This window comes from Gasterosteus aculeatus, chromosome 12 (genome assembly GCF_964276395.1).
Source record: "Gasterosteus aculeatus chromosome 12, fGasAcu3.hap1.1, whole genome shotgun sequence".
NCBI lineage: Eukaryota > Metazoa > Chordata > Actinopteri > Perciformes > Gasterosteidae > Gasterosteus > Gasterosteus aculeatus.
In genome coordinates, this window is record NC_135700.1 from 8,215,520 (window position 1) to 8,236,222 (window position 20,703).

Below are 20,703 nucleotides of genomic sequence, written 5' to 3' on the forward strand. Positions count from 1 at the left end.
CTTTCGCTAGAAACTGTTGGAGGGGAATTGCTGTCTGCTTGGCAACAAAACAAATGAAAAAAAGGTCTGGGTGATTCTTATTTTCCAGATGATTAGTTGCATCAGAAATAATTGTTGGTAAGATCACTGACCATAAAATATATTACCCAGGCAGCAGCCTTCTCTCTTTGTGACCGTCCACCCAGAAAAAAAAGTTGGTTTCTAATTTCCCGATGGGTGAAATGGCATAAGTGCAGGTGTGTATGTATGCTGGATGTTTTACACTCTAATGTAGTGTGCTATAAGGGGGATTTAGTGTGCACCAGGTTTGCACGTCTACAGAAAGAGATGCATGAGGAGAAACCTTCTTTACCATAAGCCACAGATTGATATATTAACAATACATGTTTGTGCAGATATTGTTCTGCATGTGTTTATTTCAATCAACGGTAAAATATACCTTTTGTGGAAAACCTACACGTAAGAAGTGTATTTAGCGCATGCACGTACAAACAAAACAACAAGCACCTATTTCGCTGATTGTGCTTGGAAAGTAATAGTTCATTCCGCCCCAGACAATTGTCAACCTTTATTTTTTTTAACTTCAGGTCATATACAACAAGGACATATGTATATGTGTGCTGTGTTGAGAGACAGAATTATACAGGCCCTACTCTATATTTACTGTATACTATCATTTGCAAGTAATTATACGCTAACTCTGAATACAATGATGTGAATCCATGTATATTCCTGTACATGTAAAATGATTTACTTCAAACCCTTGTCAAACCAAGAAAAGATCATATTTGGGGATTTTGCAAAGCCCTTCAGTAGACGTTTCATATCTTTGTATACACAGGCGCGAGTGTGTCTGGTGTGCATTCCCATTTCACGGCATAACGGCTGGCACGTACAGTGAATGCACATTGTCGACAGTGACGTTTGGTTGCACTGTCGACACCTTGCCGTGGTGCGTCATACATCACTTCTGTTATCAGTTTCTTCCCATTATCAAGTGACTTGAACATCTGCTGCTTTGGGAGGAGGTAACAAGGTGCCATTACAAGTTCAGATTGCAAAATGTCATTATCATACTATTTGAGTTTCATTTCTAGTACAGTGGAATGCGGTTAGCCTGGTCGACAATTCAACAAAGCCTTTTCAATAACTTTGGAATGCTGCTTAAAGAAGTGAGAGATATTGCTGTACGCTGCCTTTTATAGTTTCATTGTCTTTAAACAGCAGCTAGTGTGCCCACAGATCCTCTTAAACTGCAGCTTAATCAGTTGTTGCTCATGTCATTAGGTTTTAGCACTTTATAGCACTTCACTAATTTTCCACCCAGTTGGATTCAGCTTTTAGCAAGAGATTGTGATAATGTAAAAGCTTGTAAATTTAACATGTGGATTAGTTGCGTATATTACATTAACGCCCAGATGATAACTTATTTCCAGCTACACAATAGATAAATTAAATCAGATTTAGTGTTAGTAGTGAAATGCAAAAATAAACGGAAGTCTAATGAGATGTAAGAAGAAGAAATCTACTGCCATGAATTGGTTAGTTAGTCAGTAGTGCCTACGCGGGTGTGACATGTGACATGCATGTATTATGTAGGTAGAGTGCTAATTATTTCCACTATTAGCAATACATTTTTAAACGACTACAGCTTATTTTTAATCCAAGCCCCTGATTTAATGAGCTGTCATATCCTGTGCAATGTATACGTAACAGCAATTTTATAAAAGTGTAATTCTGTAAGAAGGCCGTCCATTCAAAGGTTATAATAGTCTGTGCCATCCTCTGGCTGTTGTCCTCAAAATAAACAAAAATATACATCTGTTTGTTTTCTGTACTCAAAACAAACAATAGGGTGGAAAGAAATCAAGAAATGAGATCACCAGTTGCCACAGTCAACGAGACCTTCCTGCTGCATTGATTTACATTTGATCTCTCAAAGCTGAATAATTATTGGCTGTGTAAATAACTATAATTTCCACAGGATAAACAGGGATCCAACTAAACAAATGCCTGCTTCTGAACCAGTTTGGTGTAATTGAATCGCAAATAGGATTTAATGTCAGCTAATAGGGTCGTAGGTCATTGTGAATCAAAGTACACTGTGATTATGCTTTTGTGTGCGTATGAATACATAGCTTTTAACGCCGAAGGAACGCTGTGTATTGGCTTTTGATTACCTTCCAATATTTCGAATTCTTTTGAACAGTGCAATGACACACAGGTATGTCTCACACCCATTTGTGGCGAGCAAATAAAAGCGGAAAACACTCTCCACAGTAACTCAGAGCAGCGAATTCATTGTGAGCGCAGCACCCAGATCACATTGACTGTAACTCATAAACACATCAAGCTCCCCTCATTCAGTGCTCAGGGCCTCGCCCGCTCCGCTCTGTAGTTAACTGTCTCTGAGTGTCAAATCCTTCATCCTGATTCAGGAGACACACACACAGAAGAATTCCTCTGCCTCATTTTATGGCAGTGGATGTGTGCGTGGGGAAGAAGCGATCAGTGAGTCAGTGGTGGTTAACTTTGTGGCTAATGCTCTGTGGCAGTTGCACAGGTTTCTGCAGCTCTGCTTAAGGCACGGAGGGAAGCCGGTTGAACTACTCCCGTCTAACAGTTCTCACTCAGCCAAGGCAGGTTATTTAACAGCACGCCAAAGCAGGGATGAAGAGAGGGAGAGGGACAGAAATAGAGAGAGGGGGGGGGTCACTGCGGGGTGGCGAGAGAGAAAATGAGTGAGCCTATGATGTACGGATTTAGCTCAGGTGGTGTTAGATGACATAAATTATACATTCAGTTTTCATCACTGTGAAGAAGTCTGTTCAGGTAACTTGTGTTTAGTTTGGTGGCTTTGGCTCCCGAGCAGGGAAGACTCCACCATCTGTAGGTCAGCGATGTAGGTTAGACATGCATATCAGGGTGTGAGTCTGGGTTAGCTCAACCGTCCCTGGGCCTGTTAGCTGCATCTTAGGCCTAACTTCAGATACTTAGAGAGCGACACTGTGGAGGAAATCCTACAAGTTTTGTTCCTTAAGCTTTTTGTAGCCTACGAAGTAGAGAGCGCCTTTTTTTCCCCACTTTCCTCTGCTTTCTTCAAAGCCACGGGGTGTAAGTTTTTGTTTAACATTCATTCTCATTCCGTAATCTATTTTGCTGGAATCATAGTCTTTTGTCAAGTATCTTGGATCTCAGCATTTGTGTACAGTACACAATATTTAACAATAGTGTTGCCCTATATTCTGTGAAATATTCCTCAACCCTATTTTGATGCTATTAATGGCAATTAGATGAAGGAGGAAACCATTTAAAGACATGGAATCACAAGTTCAGCATGTTGAATGATGTTGCTGACGGTCTTCTTTTTAAACTGTCGAAACAAATTGACAAGATGAGTCATCAGTAACATCCACTGTTTGGTGGTTTGGTTAACAGTGGCTGCTAAAAGGACTTTGTAGATTCCTACTTTAAAGCTGTGCCTCTAAATTCTAAAGAGAGTTTAAGCATCCATCCACTTATTGCTTTGGTTATACTTATTGCGACGTTACTGTTTTGAATCCGTCTCACTGCTCTTATCATCTCTACATTTTAGCTGCTTTCGGTGTTGATAATTTCTCTTCCGATCCCTGTCCATCCCCAAATGGCAGAAGCTAGCCACTTTGTGGAGAATTAAAAAGCTACGGAGATGAATATTTCTCTCAGGACTTTGTGGTAGCCAAAACAGAGCCAACAGCAGTGGGAAGACACGACTGCAAATAATTCCTAAATTGTTGATTTTATACCAACGTGACATTTACAAAAGTCTTCTGCTGCCCCCATGTGCCACCCCCCCCCAAAAAAGTGAGAAAGATTTCATAATAGACATTGATGTTATAATAACTTGATCACTGATATTTAAAACAATTTTATTACATACCATTTTTGTTTTGGCAGTGTGTTACACTACTGTTCTTTGTCATTTAAATGTATGCGAAATATGCAAAAGCCCAAGTATCCATTAAAATGACCAAGTAAAAGCAGGGATGCGCCCTCGATGTGTGAAAGTAGGAGGCGATGGATTTAATGGGGTTGGTGTATACGGCTCAAAATAAAACAAATTGGACTAAGAGGACTTGGCTCACAGCCAAATTGATGCAGGTGAAAATGCCAATTCTGGTGACGTGCACACCCCTCCGCACCATACGTGCTTTTTTGTGAGGATGAATTACATCTATGCTGGTTCGACAATAAATGGTTGAAGGATAAATAAATAAACATGCATACTGTACGCTGCATCCATAAATCTGCACGAGATAATTTAGCCCAGAAAGAGTCAAAATGATGGACTGTGTTGGTAATCACATGCTAAGCAAGTGTTATGGAAATGACAAACACTCACACACACACATACACACACACTAGAGAACATGTCCACTCTCCGAGCTTGTGATTTGAGAAATGGGTCAGATGTGACTTAGATTTATGTATGTTTGTCTTTGTGGTTTGGAGGTGTAAATTTGTGGTTAACCAAAGCGCGAGGGAGTGACTGATTGAGCTCCATTGTGGATGTGGCAGAATGCAGATGTTTCTCTGAACTGCCTCGCTATGATTTAATGATGAAAAGCAGAAGGCAGCTGACTTCGGCTCTGGAGAGGCAGCAGGAGCAGACTACGTCAATATAAGAGGCAGAATCAGATGGGGGAGATTTTGATTTATTTGTCACTTTTTATTTAAGTGTTGCTTACAGAAACAAGTCTGCGAACTCTTTTTTATCTTTGTCTCTTTCTTCTTTTTTAAGCAGTCGGAAAAGCAAGTTTTTGAGGATGTCAATGTCATGAAAAAAAAGAGCCCTGTCTGACTGAGGTGTGATGCACTTCATCCCAAAGGAATGCTTGGATGTTATGTCGGTGTCTTATCATCTGCTAATGTTTTACCTGATTTGATGTTTTATGGAATGTTACAGCCTGTCAGGGCTGTGCAGAAAGGCTGCGGGGAATATAGTGCGACACCAAAAACATGATGAAAGATCAAGACCGGCATAATATATTAGTTTATTTAGCGGTTAAAAGCATCTAATAAGACTCATCTTTGCCATTCTGTTGTTTCAGCAAGTACAGTAATAATAGTGCAAAGCTGTAAGATAGAGAGTAAATGACAGAGAAAGAAAAAAAAATCAATCAGCATGACCACGTGGAACAAAGACGACAATCATGTCTGTGTGGCCTTTATTGATTTAAAAAGAATGTGTATTTTCAAAGGTGGCCAGTAGATGGCACAGCACCTTTGGTGTCCAAGGGTGAGAGAAGGAGCACGACAGAGAAAAGAGATATTTCTGTGAGTTTTGTTTTCCTGGTTGACTGATCTCCCTCAGTGGTCTGATTGTGAGAACGAACTCATGGGAAGTGTTCTCTCACCGCAGGTGTCAGACTGCTGTTGGATAAGATTATTTGTGGGGGTGATGGGGTTGCATTATTGTGTGCGTGTGTGTGTGTGTGTGTGTGTGTGTGTGTTCTGCTCATTAAATGTCTGCCTGATAGAAATGTAGTGTTATATTGACTTCATGAGGGAAACAATACACTACAGAAGTTGTTTCTGACTCTCACTGTGCTCCATATGGCCACACTCAGGAGGAGAAAGGGAAGCAGAGAGGGAGCAAGAGAGCGCTCATAATTCCTTTTCCTATTTGTTTTCTGTCGCACAAAATCAAAGTTGTATCAGCGTTCTGTTCTGTGGGATTGAGTCTTTACTGCACATTGATTCGGTGTATCTCACCCACCGATAGTGATTTTCAACGGTGTTGACAGGAGATTACAGTAGGTGTTGTACTATGAGAAAATAACTTTATCCATCGGTTATTTTTGCCCTCCGGTCGCAGATTGTTCTATGTCGTATCAAAAAAAGTTGTTGCTCCTTAAAAATGAAAATGCAAGCTAGATGAAAATAACTGATGGACATTTAATGAATACATCATCTTGCTACTATTTACTTTTCCAAAAACTAACATTGATAATAATACTCATTGATTGCACTGCCCCATTTAGAACAATAGTTGTCATTGCCTCCTGTCAGATGTCACATGTGGTATCCTTTCTATGAAGGGCAAACGCCACTCTTCAGAATTCTGCAGCCTTGCTGGAATTTAAACCTCCGCAGAAGTAAAGTGCTGCAATTCTGCTTAGTGTTTGTTTAAGTGTGTTTGGTCAGGCAAATTATAAAAACAAGCGGATAATAAGGGTTAGCAGCAGTGATAAGCCATAATATCTTGTAAACTGGCAGCGGGGATAGTTTAAGCCGGTCTTATGCTAATGTTACTTGTGACTGTCAGCAAGAGAGAAATACAAATATCTTCAAACAGGCTTCAACCCACAAAAAAACTCTAGTGCAAACACAAACAGACAACATAATTAAGAAGTATATGCAAAACTAGGCTTTTTAAAAAAAGTTATTAATTATGTATAATTATGCTTGGAACAATATTTAGCAAAGAAATCTAAATAATTGCATAACAATGGCTTGTACAGTATGGATGGATTAAATGAATAATTGAAACCTGTGCTGCTTCGCTGAGGCAAACCTCAGAATGGAATCCAACAATCCAAATCAAAGGACGTTACATACAAAGTCATACCGCTTCAATTCTTGCCTTCACGTCTCATGTATATTTGAAGACCATTTTGTATTATCCGATTTGTCGTTGTGATTAACTGACAATTAACATTGCTGTTCCTTTCCCTTAGTCTTCAGTCGACGGCGTGATAGTTTCCGTCACACTGTCCGCTGCATTTCCTGTTGTGTTCACTCGCCCCGTGCATTAATCAGTGTATTCTCTCGAATGTCTTCATACTGATGGACACGCACTCTTCATGCTGGCGTGAACCTTTTTTTAGAAAAGCTTACATAAATTGTACATCACTCCAAATGTGACACCCTCCACACTTTAGTGGATAAACACCATGTTTACAATAGACTTTGATCATCTACATTTCTTTAAATCAGGCAACACACTAATCCAAGTTTGCCAATCAGATAAATACTATCCATAGTAATTGTATGTACAATAGTTCTAACTGTAATTTGTCTAAAAGCTGCCAGTGTCGGTACAGCTAGCCTAACACTTCGAGGGAAGTCCAAAGAAGGAGATGGCTCGCTTGCCCAAGGCCACGTTCTTCGTTCGAGAAAAACAATTAATTAACTCCAAACATTTAAAAAAAAGTTTTGTCTCACCCTTTGGCTTTCCTGGGTTGATTTAAGTGTTTTGAACACATAGCATGCCTCACCTCACGTGAGCATGATAACACATCTCCTAATAAGGATACTTTAGCTGTCACTCAGACAAACAAAAGAGAGAGCGCTGTTAGAGCCCCCCCACATCCCCAACCCCCCCACCCGTTATGTCATCTTCATCTCAAAATGCCACATCTGATCAGATGCCCCTTTTATAATTACTACCGGTGACATTTATCCAGATTTATACTGTTTTACAAGACCTTTCAATTTAATTGTACTTCATTCTGCACTTTCAGTTGTCCTTGGAGACTCACAATGTGAAGCAATTTGGGGAATATACGGGACCTTTTGCATTTGCAACACATTTCTGTTTAGAAGGGCATATAAATAGCTAGTATAAAAATAAGTATAAAAGTTAAATCCACCGTGACTCAGCATTAACGACACCGATGCAATACACATAACTGTCATTGCCTGGGCTTTTGTAAAAAAAAATGTTTTTGTCAATTCATTGTGTCTATAATCTGAGTATTATCAGTGTCATTTCCACACCGCTGGGCGTGTAAGGATTGACATCTTCCTCCAGCGTTGTTATAGCAGAACGCTTTAGTAGAATGTAAGGTGCAGATTAAGAGCTTTGTCTATCAACCTATCGATCTACCTATCTATCTATCTATCGGTCTTTCTCTCTGTCTAGCTAAATCATTCATCCCTCATGAAAATTGAACTCATGCACTTACATCCGAATCCATCTCTTGTTTCTACCCGTTGCCCCCAACCCCTGCCTCCCTAACCACCCCCTTTTTTTTTCTTTATACACTTTTTGGGCTTAATTGAATGTTGCATTTTTCTGGAGCAGCTCTAAAATACATAATGAGGTAATTTGCATTAGACTGCAGATTGGGTGACCTTTGCTTTTGCCAATAATTACTGTAAAAGCCGTCTCTGTCTGTCATCACCAAGGATGTGGCGGGAACCTCTCTGTGCTCACGAAAGGTTAGCTGGAGGCTTGTGTCTGGACTTATGAAAAAGCCGGAGGAAAATGTCATTAGAGCGAGGGGAAAAGACACTCGGAATTAACAATTGGAAATTCAATCAGGGATGGCTTTAAAGATGGCTTGTGTCTGTGTGTGCGTCTGTGTGCGCGTTTGTTACCATGCATATATCCAACAGGAGTGCTGCGCGACTTCAATTTGTGTTTCACACATTTAGGGAACAAAATTCCACGTGGGAGAGAGTGTGGATTGTGGGGAGGAGGACAGCCCGGGGGCGACTTCTGTCCAACCCTTCAGGCCTCTTTGACAGCACACACACTAGACGATTGGGGTGTGAATGCCCCTGAAGTAGTCCTTACAAACATGACCAATATCAAGACATTTCCTGGCGTTTATTAAATATCGCTGATATTAGATTACAGTACGAATCACCCGTGCGTTGATAAAAGGCTCACCAATTTGCACTTTTCACCTTGCTCAATTTTTGTAGCAGAGCATGATTTTTAATTTGCATGCAGTTACTGGTTGTCATTGTGCAGTGAAACGTGACTGTATTCACCATGTGTTGCCTCTCCTTCCATTTGATAACGCGGTCAAAATAGACATTTTATTCTGCAATCATTCTCACCTTCTGAAACGGGAAATTAACTCTCCCATTCACCGATGCCTCCCTGAATACATTTTACATCGCTCACGCAACCGCTTAAGGGCTGCTCAGTTCACACTGCAATCCCGATCAGTGTGTCGAGCACGAGCTCGCCTATAGCTCAGTGTTAAATCACAGTGTTAGAACGGGACAGGACTTTGAGGGGGGCAGAGCAGAGCACTAACATCAGAGGCTCTGTTTTGTGCTCTTGGTTCTAGTCGCAGCGGCGAGTCACGTTTCACCTGCCGGACGGCTCTCAGGAGAGCTGCAGTGACAGCGGTCTGGGCGACCACGAGCCTGTAGGCAGTGGCACCCTCCTCACACAACCTCTCCCTCTGGTGCAGGCGCAGGACGACTTCTACGAGCAGGCCTCCCCCGATAAGAGGACCGAAGCTGACGGAAACTCTGATCCCAACTCTGGTGAGTTGCAATGATGTGTCATGGTACCATTGCTGTTTAATAATGAATGCTTGGTCTGTTTCTTTGTGATCTCTTGCTTTCTCTTTGGCAACATGTGTGTGTGGCGCCGTAGGTGTTTTGAATAGTTTCAATTTCAGTTACTGGACATTGTGACTCAATTCTCGGATTACCGTAGGGAAGAAGGTGAACGTGATTGGTGACTTGAAGTGCGGGTTGAAGCAAATTAATTGTGATTTAGATTTTGTTTCTTCAGGGACTGAAACTCCTCGAGCTGAGATCATGAGCAGTCCTGAAAAACAACACCGGACTCTATAAAGAATTCAACGTAGAAAATAGCATTTAATTTGGAGTCATTTGATTGCCCAAGTAGGTTTCTAGTGGATACAGGAGCAGGTCATTCATTTCTCAGTTAATCATCCAGACTTGTTCTTTCCTCCTAGGAGCAAACCTGGGCCTCCCAAAGGCGCCTCACCTATTTGTGAAACTCATTTGATTTATTTAGAGATGATTTCCCAGTTGGAAGTCTTGGTGCTCAGCTGAAGATGTTAACTTCCCACCATCTCTGGTGGGAATGTACATCTCCGACCTAGTTTTCCCATTTTATCATTAAGAGGTGAACCGTGCGCCAAGATGGAGCGCATTGCCCCAAGGTCGAAACCGGCTCGCCCGCTGAGGGTGGAGCAGCGAGCACCGCATACATACAAGTGCTGTGCGTAAACTGTGCGTTCCTATGATTTCATCCCGACTTTAAGGTAGCAGATGTACTTTGCGAAGACCCACTGACTCGCTGTCTTCACAAATGAATGGAGCTGCACATGGAACAACTGCGTTGAGTTGTAGTAAAGCCCGCTGACAATGTTTTCTATATATTTCTATCAAAATTATAATCAGCCAATACGAATTAATTGTACAAGAGTGTAATTTTCTGAGAGTTCATATATCATATATTGCCATTTCAAGTGACGAGGACAGGGGACCGAAGCTAACTATAATTAAAAGTATTGATAATATGCAAAAGACCTAATGAAACTTTATCAGTACAGCCAGTAGTCTTGAATATTGGCTTCAATTTGTGTATTTATATGTGTTTTATACGTGGAATCAGTTCAATAAAGTATAATAGCAAAAGTCAGGAAAAGCAAGCAAGCAAACAAAACCAAAACAACAACACAATTTAAGGATTAACAAACCAAAAAAGATGACACCTGTGACCCTTTAAACAGATTTAACTTAAAGAGGATATCACTGATTATTTAGAAAGACACATGTCAAACTATCTCAGACTATTCTCTATAATTTAGATAACACTATGGATGTGTATACTCATACATGCATGTATTTAAATGGTGAAGATAGAAGTAGTGGTGCTTGGATCTCTGTAGCTGCGTCCAGTGTCAAGCTGAATCAATGTGGAGCAACAAAGAACAAGCTCACACTTCACAAGCCCTGATGCAATCAACAGGACGGGCACAGATTCCTCTTAAGTGATTCCACTACATGAGGCATATTTGTGTTTCCCTAAGCAATGACATTATTTTTTCGTTGATGTGTTTTGCCTGTCAGCAAACTATTGACAGTGACAACCGTGGTCCTTCGTCATTGACCTGCTGCCTGGCGTTGTAATGATTTTATGTCTCGCGTATGAGCGATGTGTTACCTGCTGGTGGCGCTCTCAAATAGACAAAGTCCGTGGTCCCGGGTTAACTAGTTCTGAGTGAGTCTGTCACATTTGAAAAAAGAAACATGACTGCACAATCCAACTGAGAGCCTGGTGACACCGTTGTGTTCCAGGATGACGTGTAAAGTATGTTCTAACGCGTTTGCCAACAGATGCCATTTTACACGAGGACGTTGACAAAGGGTGGTTGTGTTCAAGGTTTAGCAATACTATAAATATTGCATTTTTATCTGACATGGTGCAACTTCAAAAGCAACTCTTAAATAAATCACAATGTAAAAGAGTTATTTAATTATATGTTTGCAGCCTTTGCTCCAATTTTTTAGGAGAATATTGAAAAAAGAGTTAGTCTTCAGATCGGGATGAGCAGTATGTTGGCCTCCTGATAATTGTAATACATTATTTTTTTTATTTTTTTTCATTCAGTTCTTTAAGATTTCAATACAGAAGTTGTTAGGCCAGTGCGTAGGTTGTGGCTTTCATCTGAAATAAAGAAAGGTGTAGTGTGGGAGTTGTGACCACCAAGTTCATGAGTAGATGTTTTCTCTGCGACATGAAGTTATCCTTGCAGCTGTACAACTTTAAAAAAAGACGAAGTTTGTAAACAAAACATAAAAGAAAAGAAATCAATTAAACATGTGCCGAAAAAATCACAACAGATGGTAATGAGGGACACAGCAACTTCATATTGCTCAGTGAACAATATGAAACTCCTTTGTGAAGACAAAGGCGAAGTTGACAGTAATATATGATCGAGTGGTGAGCAACTTTGTTGACTGAGGTGACAGAACAGATGAGTAGATTTGGTTAAGTCCACTGTGATAGATTCAGCAGCTGCTCTTGTCCTCGAACGGTGCAACAATTGATGTTGAGAGCAGGACTCTGGCGGTATTTCTGTGAAATGGCGTCCTCAGCAGAGAACGCTCCGCCTCTGTGTGTGTTTCCAATCCAAGCTTCTACTTTTTGCCACATCTGCCAGCAATCATAACAAAGAACGGTGAAATTAACACACATTGCATCGCAGAAATTGACGTATTTGATGGGCACGTAGTCATGGATGTTATGGTGGTATAAGTTTGCGATATTCTGTTGGTTGTCTCATGAAGTCTTAAGGAACCGCTCCGTCAGGCGTGATAGTAACTTGACAGCAGCGCATCAGAACTCAGAAGGAAACCAGCTGCTTTCGGGTTGTTGAAAAAAGTCATGAAAGAAAAGTGAAGACCTGCAGCAAAGCCTGCTACCTGTCTCCAATCACGCAGGCTCTAGAGATCCCTCACACCTCAAATAGACTAATTGGAATCAAAGGGTTTTGCGTGAGATCACATATAGGCTTGTTAACAAATGTCCAATAAATGTAAAAAAAAGAGTTGGTCCCGCTTTGGCACGTAGTCAGTCACCAAAATACCAAACCGGCAGTATCCAGGAAAATAACCTCTGACAATCCCAGGCGTCCAGCAGCCGGGGTGCTGCTTTGTTCTGGGTCAGAAGGACGGTAAAAGCCTCATAATGAACTTATTATAATGAGCTTTGTGTCCCTCTGCATAAGGAAGGGAAATTCTTCTCGGCAGCTTTTCACCAACAGAAGTCGATCACATAAGCAACCAAGTCCCATATTTACCATATGAATGCATCTTTTGGATACAACATCATTCTGTCATCAGTAACAAATAACGAAAAATAAAATAAATAGATGACGAGGCCGCTGAGGTCTGTCAGATTGCTTGTGCATGGAGGGGAGTACCTAGACTACAAAGAAGCTGAAATAATACATGACAGGAGAGTGCCCAGAATAAACAGAGAGGAGAAGAGGCTGAGGCAGGGAAGTCATGTTTATTTATAAAACATTTAAAACACCCATTATTGACTAAAGTGTTACATAAATTATTTAAAAAGCATGGTGGACAAGAAAACACAGGGCCATTGGATAAAAACATCGCTTGCACAATTACAAACACACACACACAGAAAAGCAAATAGAAATGGACTGAGACGTAATGTGAATGAGTTGTTCCGCGAGTGATATAATAAGAAAAGCTTGTTGTCCAACAGCCCTTAAGACGATGAAACAACCAAGAGCCCCATGTCTGATGACCTGAGAGGTCTTACGGAACAATGCCATCAGAATCATCAGAAACTATAAGACCACAGAATCTTAAAAGAAGAATCTTGAAGAAAGTAATTGTTATCCAAATGTGTATGCATTTGTACTCATGCAATTGCAGTCACATACCAATGAATCATTTCTTAATGCCTAAAATAGCCAAACATATGGACTAATCCTGTATCATGTACCGTACCGCAAGTTAAACTTCTACTATAGGTTTTTTTGTCACGCCTTTGCAAATAAAGCTTATTATTTTCAGCGCAGCACATATTGGCTACAGTAGGTCCCGTTGAATTTGTTAAGAGGAAAAGCACGTCCATGTGTGTGAACAGGTCAATAAGACAAAGTGGGTATGTTGCAGTTGCTGACTTGTTAACTTAGAGTATATCATCTATTGTGTAGTGTGCAGGTAATAGAAGCCATTGGTTAAATATTGTCATTCATTTGACACTTTGATACAAACAATTTGATGGATTGATTGATTGATTTAATGTCCTACGATTAAATGGGCTCTTGAGCAGTGTGATGTCGTTAGGGTTAGAGCCTTTTTATCGTTTATAGCCTAAACACAATCTTGCTGGATGTCAGGGGCTGTGGCATTTGTCGCCATCATTGGCGAGATGAATTAAGGGGAGAAATGCTCTCTATACAGATGTATTCGTTTTTGACACTGATAGCAAATTGACATGAAACTCTGCTAATCAGACCATGTAATGTATTGAGATTGAAACGATGATGTTAATCTTTAACAACCGGCAACACGAGTTAGTGTTAGTGGATATAATCCCGGAAATGATCTCAGTGGAGGTGGAAAATGAGGACAGTCTGGAACTGGAAAAAATAAAGTAAGTTGTGACTGAAGTAGCTGGCAATATCTTGAAAGAGCAGGTAGGAAAGAAATCAAATGTACGAAACGGCAGACAAAAAAACGGTAGCCTGCAGGGGATAGCAGGAAAAAAACTCACGTTAAGTCAAGTGAGACCCTGTGGAGTTTCATAATTATATATCTTATCCATTCATTCATCTTCTCAAGAGACAAAATTAAGCTCTATATGTTAGAGTAGTATTCTTTTTTGGTTGTGTAATGTCCACTATCATATTGATCCATACTACAGCTTTCGTACTTTTCCCCCCTCGGGTCAGTGAGACTCTCTATTAGTGTTAACACGTAGTTTAATAAATTACTTTTTTCAATTTCTCACAGATCAATGGCACAACAGTCTGATCACATTGTGCTAATATGATGCATTGCAGCTTATTGTTGAATCAAAAACACCATGTGGGGTTTTCAATTTACAGTATTTTCCTAAAATGTTACGTATATATTTTACTTTTTAAATGATTGAATAATACAATTTCTGAGTGGCATACTCACTAAACTGATCCTTTTGCCAACCAATTTCCAGTCACATGACATTTATATAAAATATCAAATGTAATTGAAGAACACATTCTGTTGTCAAAACATCAAAGACCTTTGGGTCATAAATAGCAGCAATAATGAATATTCATGTGTTGTGTTCATTGAAGTGCTGTGGCTATCAAATTCACATTCCACCAAGAACACATATTGTAGAATATTAAATACCTGCCCTGACGAACTGTCGGAGGTGGAGAAGCCAATGTTGGCAATTATTGTATATATTAACATGACTGAAGATTTCAGCTAGCAGATAATACTAAAATATCCTCCTCCTCATGCATAATTAAATCCTATTTTAGGTGAATCAGAGGTGAGTTGGCATAATGCATCTTTGCACCTCATTTTCTTTGCACATACTTTTTTATCTTAGGTTATTATGACTGTAAAATCACCTGCAGCGAGGTTGCATCTTTCTGCATGTATTCTATGAGTTGGCAAAATTGTATGCACCCTCCTTCGTCCCCCAGGATTTACAGTTTTCTTTCTTGCCACATGTTTCATCATCTTGACGTATCGGGAGGACTGTCCTTTTCAGAAAAAACAACTGGCATTTTTCTCTTCAAAAGTCTTGACAATACTTTTGCATTTCAGGCAACCTCATAATTCCACGGTTCCCCATAAATGTTTCCATTCCTTTTTCTGTTGCAGCGGTGTGGTCAGGTAGTCGAGCACTAGTTGAACTTTGTCTGTTTGAAGATGAGCGATGTTAACAGGAACACGGTTCACCAAAATGGCTGGTTGCACTATTTATGCTCAGGAACATGACCAACTGACAGGAACAGAGGATGAAGCACACAGGGAGAAAGGCTGAGTGGACAAGGTGCTTGTTGAAATAGCACAATGTGACTGGGAGAAGGTAGCCGTTAAGGGGCTTGGCGGATAGGACCAAAATGCTAAAATGCAAGGTGGCCATGTTCTCTACCATGAAAATGGAACCACTTAAGCCATTAATCATTGATTGAAAAGGGACGAAGGATAACTCCGTTGTTGAGATATTCTGCTCCATCCCAGTCCGCAGTGGTTTGTCTGAAACATCTATCCAATATATTCAATATGGAGAAAAAAAACACATGATATTTAAATGTGACACTCAAACAACCAGGACTTTTTCCCAAACTGTGACAATACTTTGATATCTTACATTATTTTAACATAGATGAATTGTGATGTCTCCATATTTGATCTGAACGATGGTTTCATATTTTATCACAATATTGTAAAAATATGCTTGCAGGCAAGCAACATCGTCACTGTGCCATTTTTTTATGACGGTTAGCGCCAAATATCTGATGCTATATTTCCCTGCCGTCCTAATTGTCTCTCTGTGGCAGAGAAGATTGGCAGCTTCTCGGCTGCATTTTACCTTTGTGCCACCCGGCTTGTCGTCATGGGAAATGCTGGATTACTGTGCCACAGAAAACTGGAACAGATTTACTTTGCAACTTTACTTAGCAGTTCTAATATTTAGTGAATAAAATGTTCTGAGTAGTTTACTGTGACAAGACAAGCATTTATTCCCAATTCAAGTGCAACTTTAAGTATTCAGTAGCACAGCTATACTGACTCAAGTTGTCGCTGAGCGGACTGATGAACACATCTTATTGAATATTGTTGAGCCCGGTGTAGGGGAACCTGAGCGCAGTATAACGATGGGTCTCCCTCTCTTCCTCGCCCCCAATAACGACCAGAAGCAGAAGAGAGCAGACTATTTACTTGTCAATGTGTGGTAGCATTACGGGTCAAGGTGAGCAATAAAAAAAACAATCCTACTAAATATTTGACCTTACCTACACCCAAAATAACGAAAAGAAATACACGTCACTTACCTAACTCCCTAACAGGAAACAGGCTACAACGACCCAAAGGGCAAATCGGCTCGGTAGGATCAGCGACCCCTACGGCAGAGCAGCACGGCCTGCTTGTGAGCTGGAGGAGAGAAGACTTCACAGCCTCCCTCTGACACAGGTCGAAATCAGTCCTCTGTCCACTCACCTGCAACTCAACAAACAAACAGAGCGCAGACAAACTGTACAGCACCGCCCGCAGGCACGGAAGGATCATTTGATCCTACGACACGCAAGGTTCATAACAACATGGCCGCAAGCTACGTTGATAACATTTATTAACATCAAGATTGGGTTTGTTTTTGCATCTTTGGCTTTATGGGGAAGAGCTGCATTTAAAGTAAGGCCTTAAGGATACACTACTTACTTATTTTTTAGTTAAAAAGTAATGGAATACCTAAAGAAGTCTCAAAGACACGTGTTCTGTACGATGCCACAGGTTGTCCTGCTGCTGAGTCTCGTCCGTACTGACGCATCTTTACGTATCCTTATGCCTCCCTGCCTGTGCTTGGATTACAACCATGAAGCATAAGTTGCAAATATGTTGCCAGCACTATATCTGTCTGGTTGTATTGTTGTCACAGCAATGTGACATGATGCCTTTTATGAATGTGTAATGCTGAAATTAGGACAATTTCAAAGCATTCTTTCAGTTAAATAAGAGTAACAGACATACCCGCTGAATAACTGAACTCTGTGCCAGAAGCTGTTTTGTTCCTGTAGTACAGATGCCCAGCAATTGACTATTCAGGATAAACAAATACCAGGCTGTCACTCAGTCTGGCAGCCATCCGACCACCTCAGTCACAGACAGCTAGTGATGCCAGTGAGATGGTGGGATGCCAAAACAGTAGATGGATGTCACAGGTCTTTTGACTAGAGCTGCATGCTGAGGAGTCAGACCCAGAGAACCTGTTTGCGTGTGCTTTAACTCTATACCTGACGCCATTGGTATGGAGTTTCTTACTTGTCAATTTGTTTCCTCTGCAGGAGACATCTTCTGTCATAAAGTATAGTTCTGAGTCATTTCTACTTGCCGGCAGTGGAATTAGACAGCTTGTTTTAATCCTCGCCAATCTGTGTACTCTATTCTTAAAGTGAATTCTGAGGGATGATCTATGCATATTTGCAATTTAGACTCCCCTTAAACCCAGTTTGGCTGTATCTGAGTAAGTGTGTGTTTGTGTGTTACGCGTATAATCCCATTGTGTGAAGAGGAAGTAGCAGGGCAGAGGAGCTAGGGCCTCTGACCAAGCCTATGGGTGGGTGGCATGGATTCATAAATCAGGGAGCAGTGTTAATCTCTCTCAGGTATTGGAAAGCCAGCCCTCAGTAAATATGTTGCCCCAGGATAGAATGGGGTTTAAAGGATTTCTGTCTCCAAAGAGAAATTAGGCAGGAGCTTCAGAAGTGAGCTAAATGGAAATGCTTGCTGGAGCAAACAGAGAGCAGGGTGGTGCTGTCAGCTAGTAAACATCATCTCAGAGTAGCCTCAGTCATTACCGTGGCAGTCGGTGCCAACAGCCAGTGTGAGCAGACGGCTGGGCTGATGAAGAGCATCTTCTATGCTGATGATTAGTCACAATAGGGAGGAGAAAAATCTGACGACTGTTGGATTACACTGTTGGGAATGAGAATTATTTGTGCAATAAATTGATTGGCTAATTACAGTGACTGTCGCATCCCACCCACTCTGTGCCGTGGTACTTTTTTGGGGGAAAAAATACATAATAAATCAAATATTTGTTATTTCAATATTGCATGGGCATAGAATTAAGGCGTGAGGTGTGGAGCAATTGGAATGGTACACCTAATTAAAATTGTTAGAGACCCCCTGTTTATGTCAATACGAATATGAAATATAATATGTCTATTTGGCAGCATTCTGTAGGTTTTCATATTTTCATATCAGACCTTGACTTAACCACAACAACATGGTGGCATTATCCGAATAAATATTTATTTCCCCTTTATATTATGATCTACTCCAATTATGGCAAATATATCAATCCAAATGACGTCCATTCTTATTAATATAAGAAGATATTAAAATCTTATACAATACAGCAAATAACATTTAAGCCATGAGACAATATTAAACAATTCACTTAACCTGCATGTCTGTTTGCTAGGGGAACAAAAAGTAAATTATCTTTACTCAGAAAGTAAAGATATTAGTCTCAGAACGATGTCACGTGTCAAGTAGTATCATGTTTGTTTACATTTGTAAGTTTGGAGTCAAAACAATTGTGAGAAGAAAAATCCATAAAAAATGATTCTCCATATTTTATCTTCATAAATACTGATACTGTTTTAATTGTTCAAGAAATGCTCAATAAAATGATGTCTGTACAGATAAGGCAGTTAAAAATGTAAAAGCAATACTATTTGAATAGTATTAGTAAGGGTAGGAGAATATTCGTATGCTGTGATTTGCTTTGATACTGCTTTGATAAAGTGATAATAAAACATGAGAATGAAATGCAGTATGTACATTTCCACCCTGATGGAAAAACATTGACTACCCTTTATTTCTTCTTTTAAAAACCCTCTTAAAGATTCATACAGGATTCAAAGCTTCATAAATAACCCAGGAGGCCAATGAAGTGCTGTTTTTAGTTTTGGGCAACATGAGTTCCTGTCAGAAATATTGGCTACATTAACTTTAGTTTTAATATTTCATGATAGGAATGTATCCTGGGAGCTACAATAGTTAAGGTTGATCAAAACTTTGAAAATCCTTTGATGTAACATCAACACCAATTCAGGCAATTATGGATGTGGTTTTGAGTATTAAATAAATACCTCAATACTTTGAGAAATTCTCTGCAAGAAAATTTCTGTTGTCTCACATAGAAATAGTGTGCGTCTCCATTGAACACAAAGATAACAGTTTTACGTGTAGCCTGTAGCTTATTTAACTACAGTACAAGACACAGGTGAAGTTTACTATTTTACCACATATACAGCTAGTAAATATTACTCAACACGGGACAACAGTACAACGCAATAAACATTCTGAATGTGTGTACTTTAAGAAGACTCTGAACTATAGATTACATGTGCATTTATTTTTGTTGTAAATGTATCATTAGTGGATGGTCAATGTGGTGGCGAGCGAGGAAATGTCATAATGGGGAAATTGATTGTAACACTTTAGATTCAAGACCGTTATCTAGCATTATGTTAGAGGTGCATTATCTTATATTAAACCTTGTGCACCTCTAAATATAATAATAAACCAAGTAATAATCCTTAATCCCTCTAATCTGTGACCAAATTGATCGGTCGCTCTTGCTATCAGTTTACTTAACCAACATCTTGCATCCATCTGGCATATCTGATGGTCATTGGAAACAACATCAATTGTCTAAGAAACAGGCACATAGTCCAAAGCACTTTTTTCTTCTTTAGTACCCTCTGCCGTGAATAAAATATATTTCTATCGAAGATAGAAAACAGAAGAAAATATCGGATAGGTGTAAGCGGATTGGTGTAACGAGCATTATGAGCAAGAGATGATGGAGCTTTCATTCCTAATACAACAACAAAGCATTTTTCCCAGATGTGAAACATTCGAGACATAAAGTTATATCTTGCAGACACTGACGTGTACCTTCACAGCTCATTGCATCATTCATGATGAAAACATGAGGAAAATCCCAGTGTATTTGTGAGCACAGACTTGAAAATAAATGTTATTCACCCCTCTCATTAGCTACTAGCTTCAGTAATCTCCTGGAGAGTTTTGGCGTATGACAAACATCATCATCCCCTGTTGCGGTGTCAAGCAGCAATACAAACCTCAACACTCACACTCAAAGGAAAAGGAAGAGACAGAGAAAAAACGTCTGCAAGATGGGGAATATTTATACTGAGACAGCAACTTAAATGGGTTATCATAGCATTAAAGTTCCCCTCTGACTGGGCTCCTTCAACTTGTCAATGTGAGGATTCTCACAAAGGAAACGGTGTCTTCAGAGAAAGCTGCACCTTAACCCAGGTGAACTGATCTGGGGGTAGTGAGCGCTGTGATAGGGACTAATCCCTCACTGTGTGCTTTGAGCGGGATTCGGAGCAATTCACCAGAGGAAACCCGGGAGAAGTGAGGAACAAGCGCTGAGGAAGAGACTTCTGACAAACTAAAAAAAAATAGGTCGAAGTGGTGCCGTCGCCGTGATGGATCCTTTCAGTGGCCGTCCCCGAATGGGATGGAATCTCAATGCGCATGTATGCACGAGTGTAAGGAGGGATTTGTTGCGTGTGTCTTTGTGTGTACAATCAACTACACTGAAGCATATGGCGTTTAGCTCATTGAAAAATCCACCAGGAATCAAGCTGATGCCTTCTGGTTAATTGCAGAAATTTAACAATTTAGAACTGG

General features: G+C 40.2%; 1 protein-coding gene across 7 annotated transcripts in view; it reads left to right on the plus strand.

Moving 5' to 3' along the window:
* Window positions 1-20,703, plus strand: part of pcdh9 (protocadherin 9) — a 165,150-nt gene that overhangs the window by 110,144 nt on the left and 34,303 nt on the right. For 4 of the 7 annotated variants that reach the window (XM_078084998.1, XM_040199941.2, XM_040199923.2 and 1 more), the window contains one exon: window positions 9,069-9,270. In XM_078084998.1, coding sequence (XP_077941124.1) covers window positions 9,069-9,270 — 202 coding nt within the window. The remainder of the gene's footprint in view (window positions 1-9,068; window positions 9,271-20,703) is intronic. The other 3 variants (XM_040199948.2, XM_040199957.2, XM_078084999.1) reach the window with 1 other exon arrangement.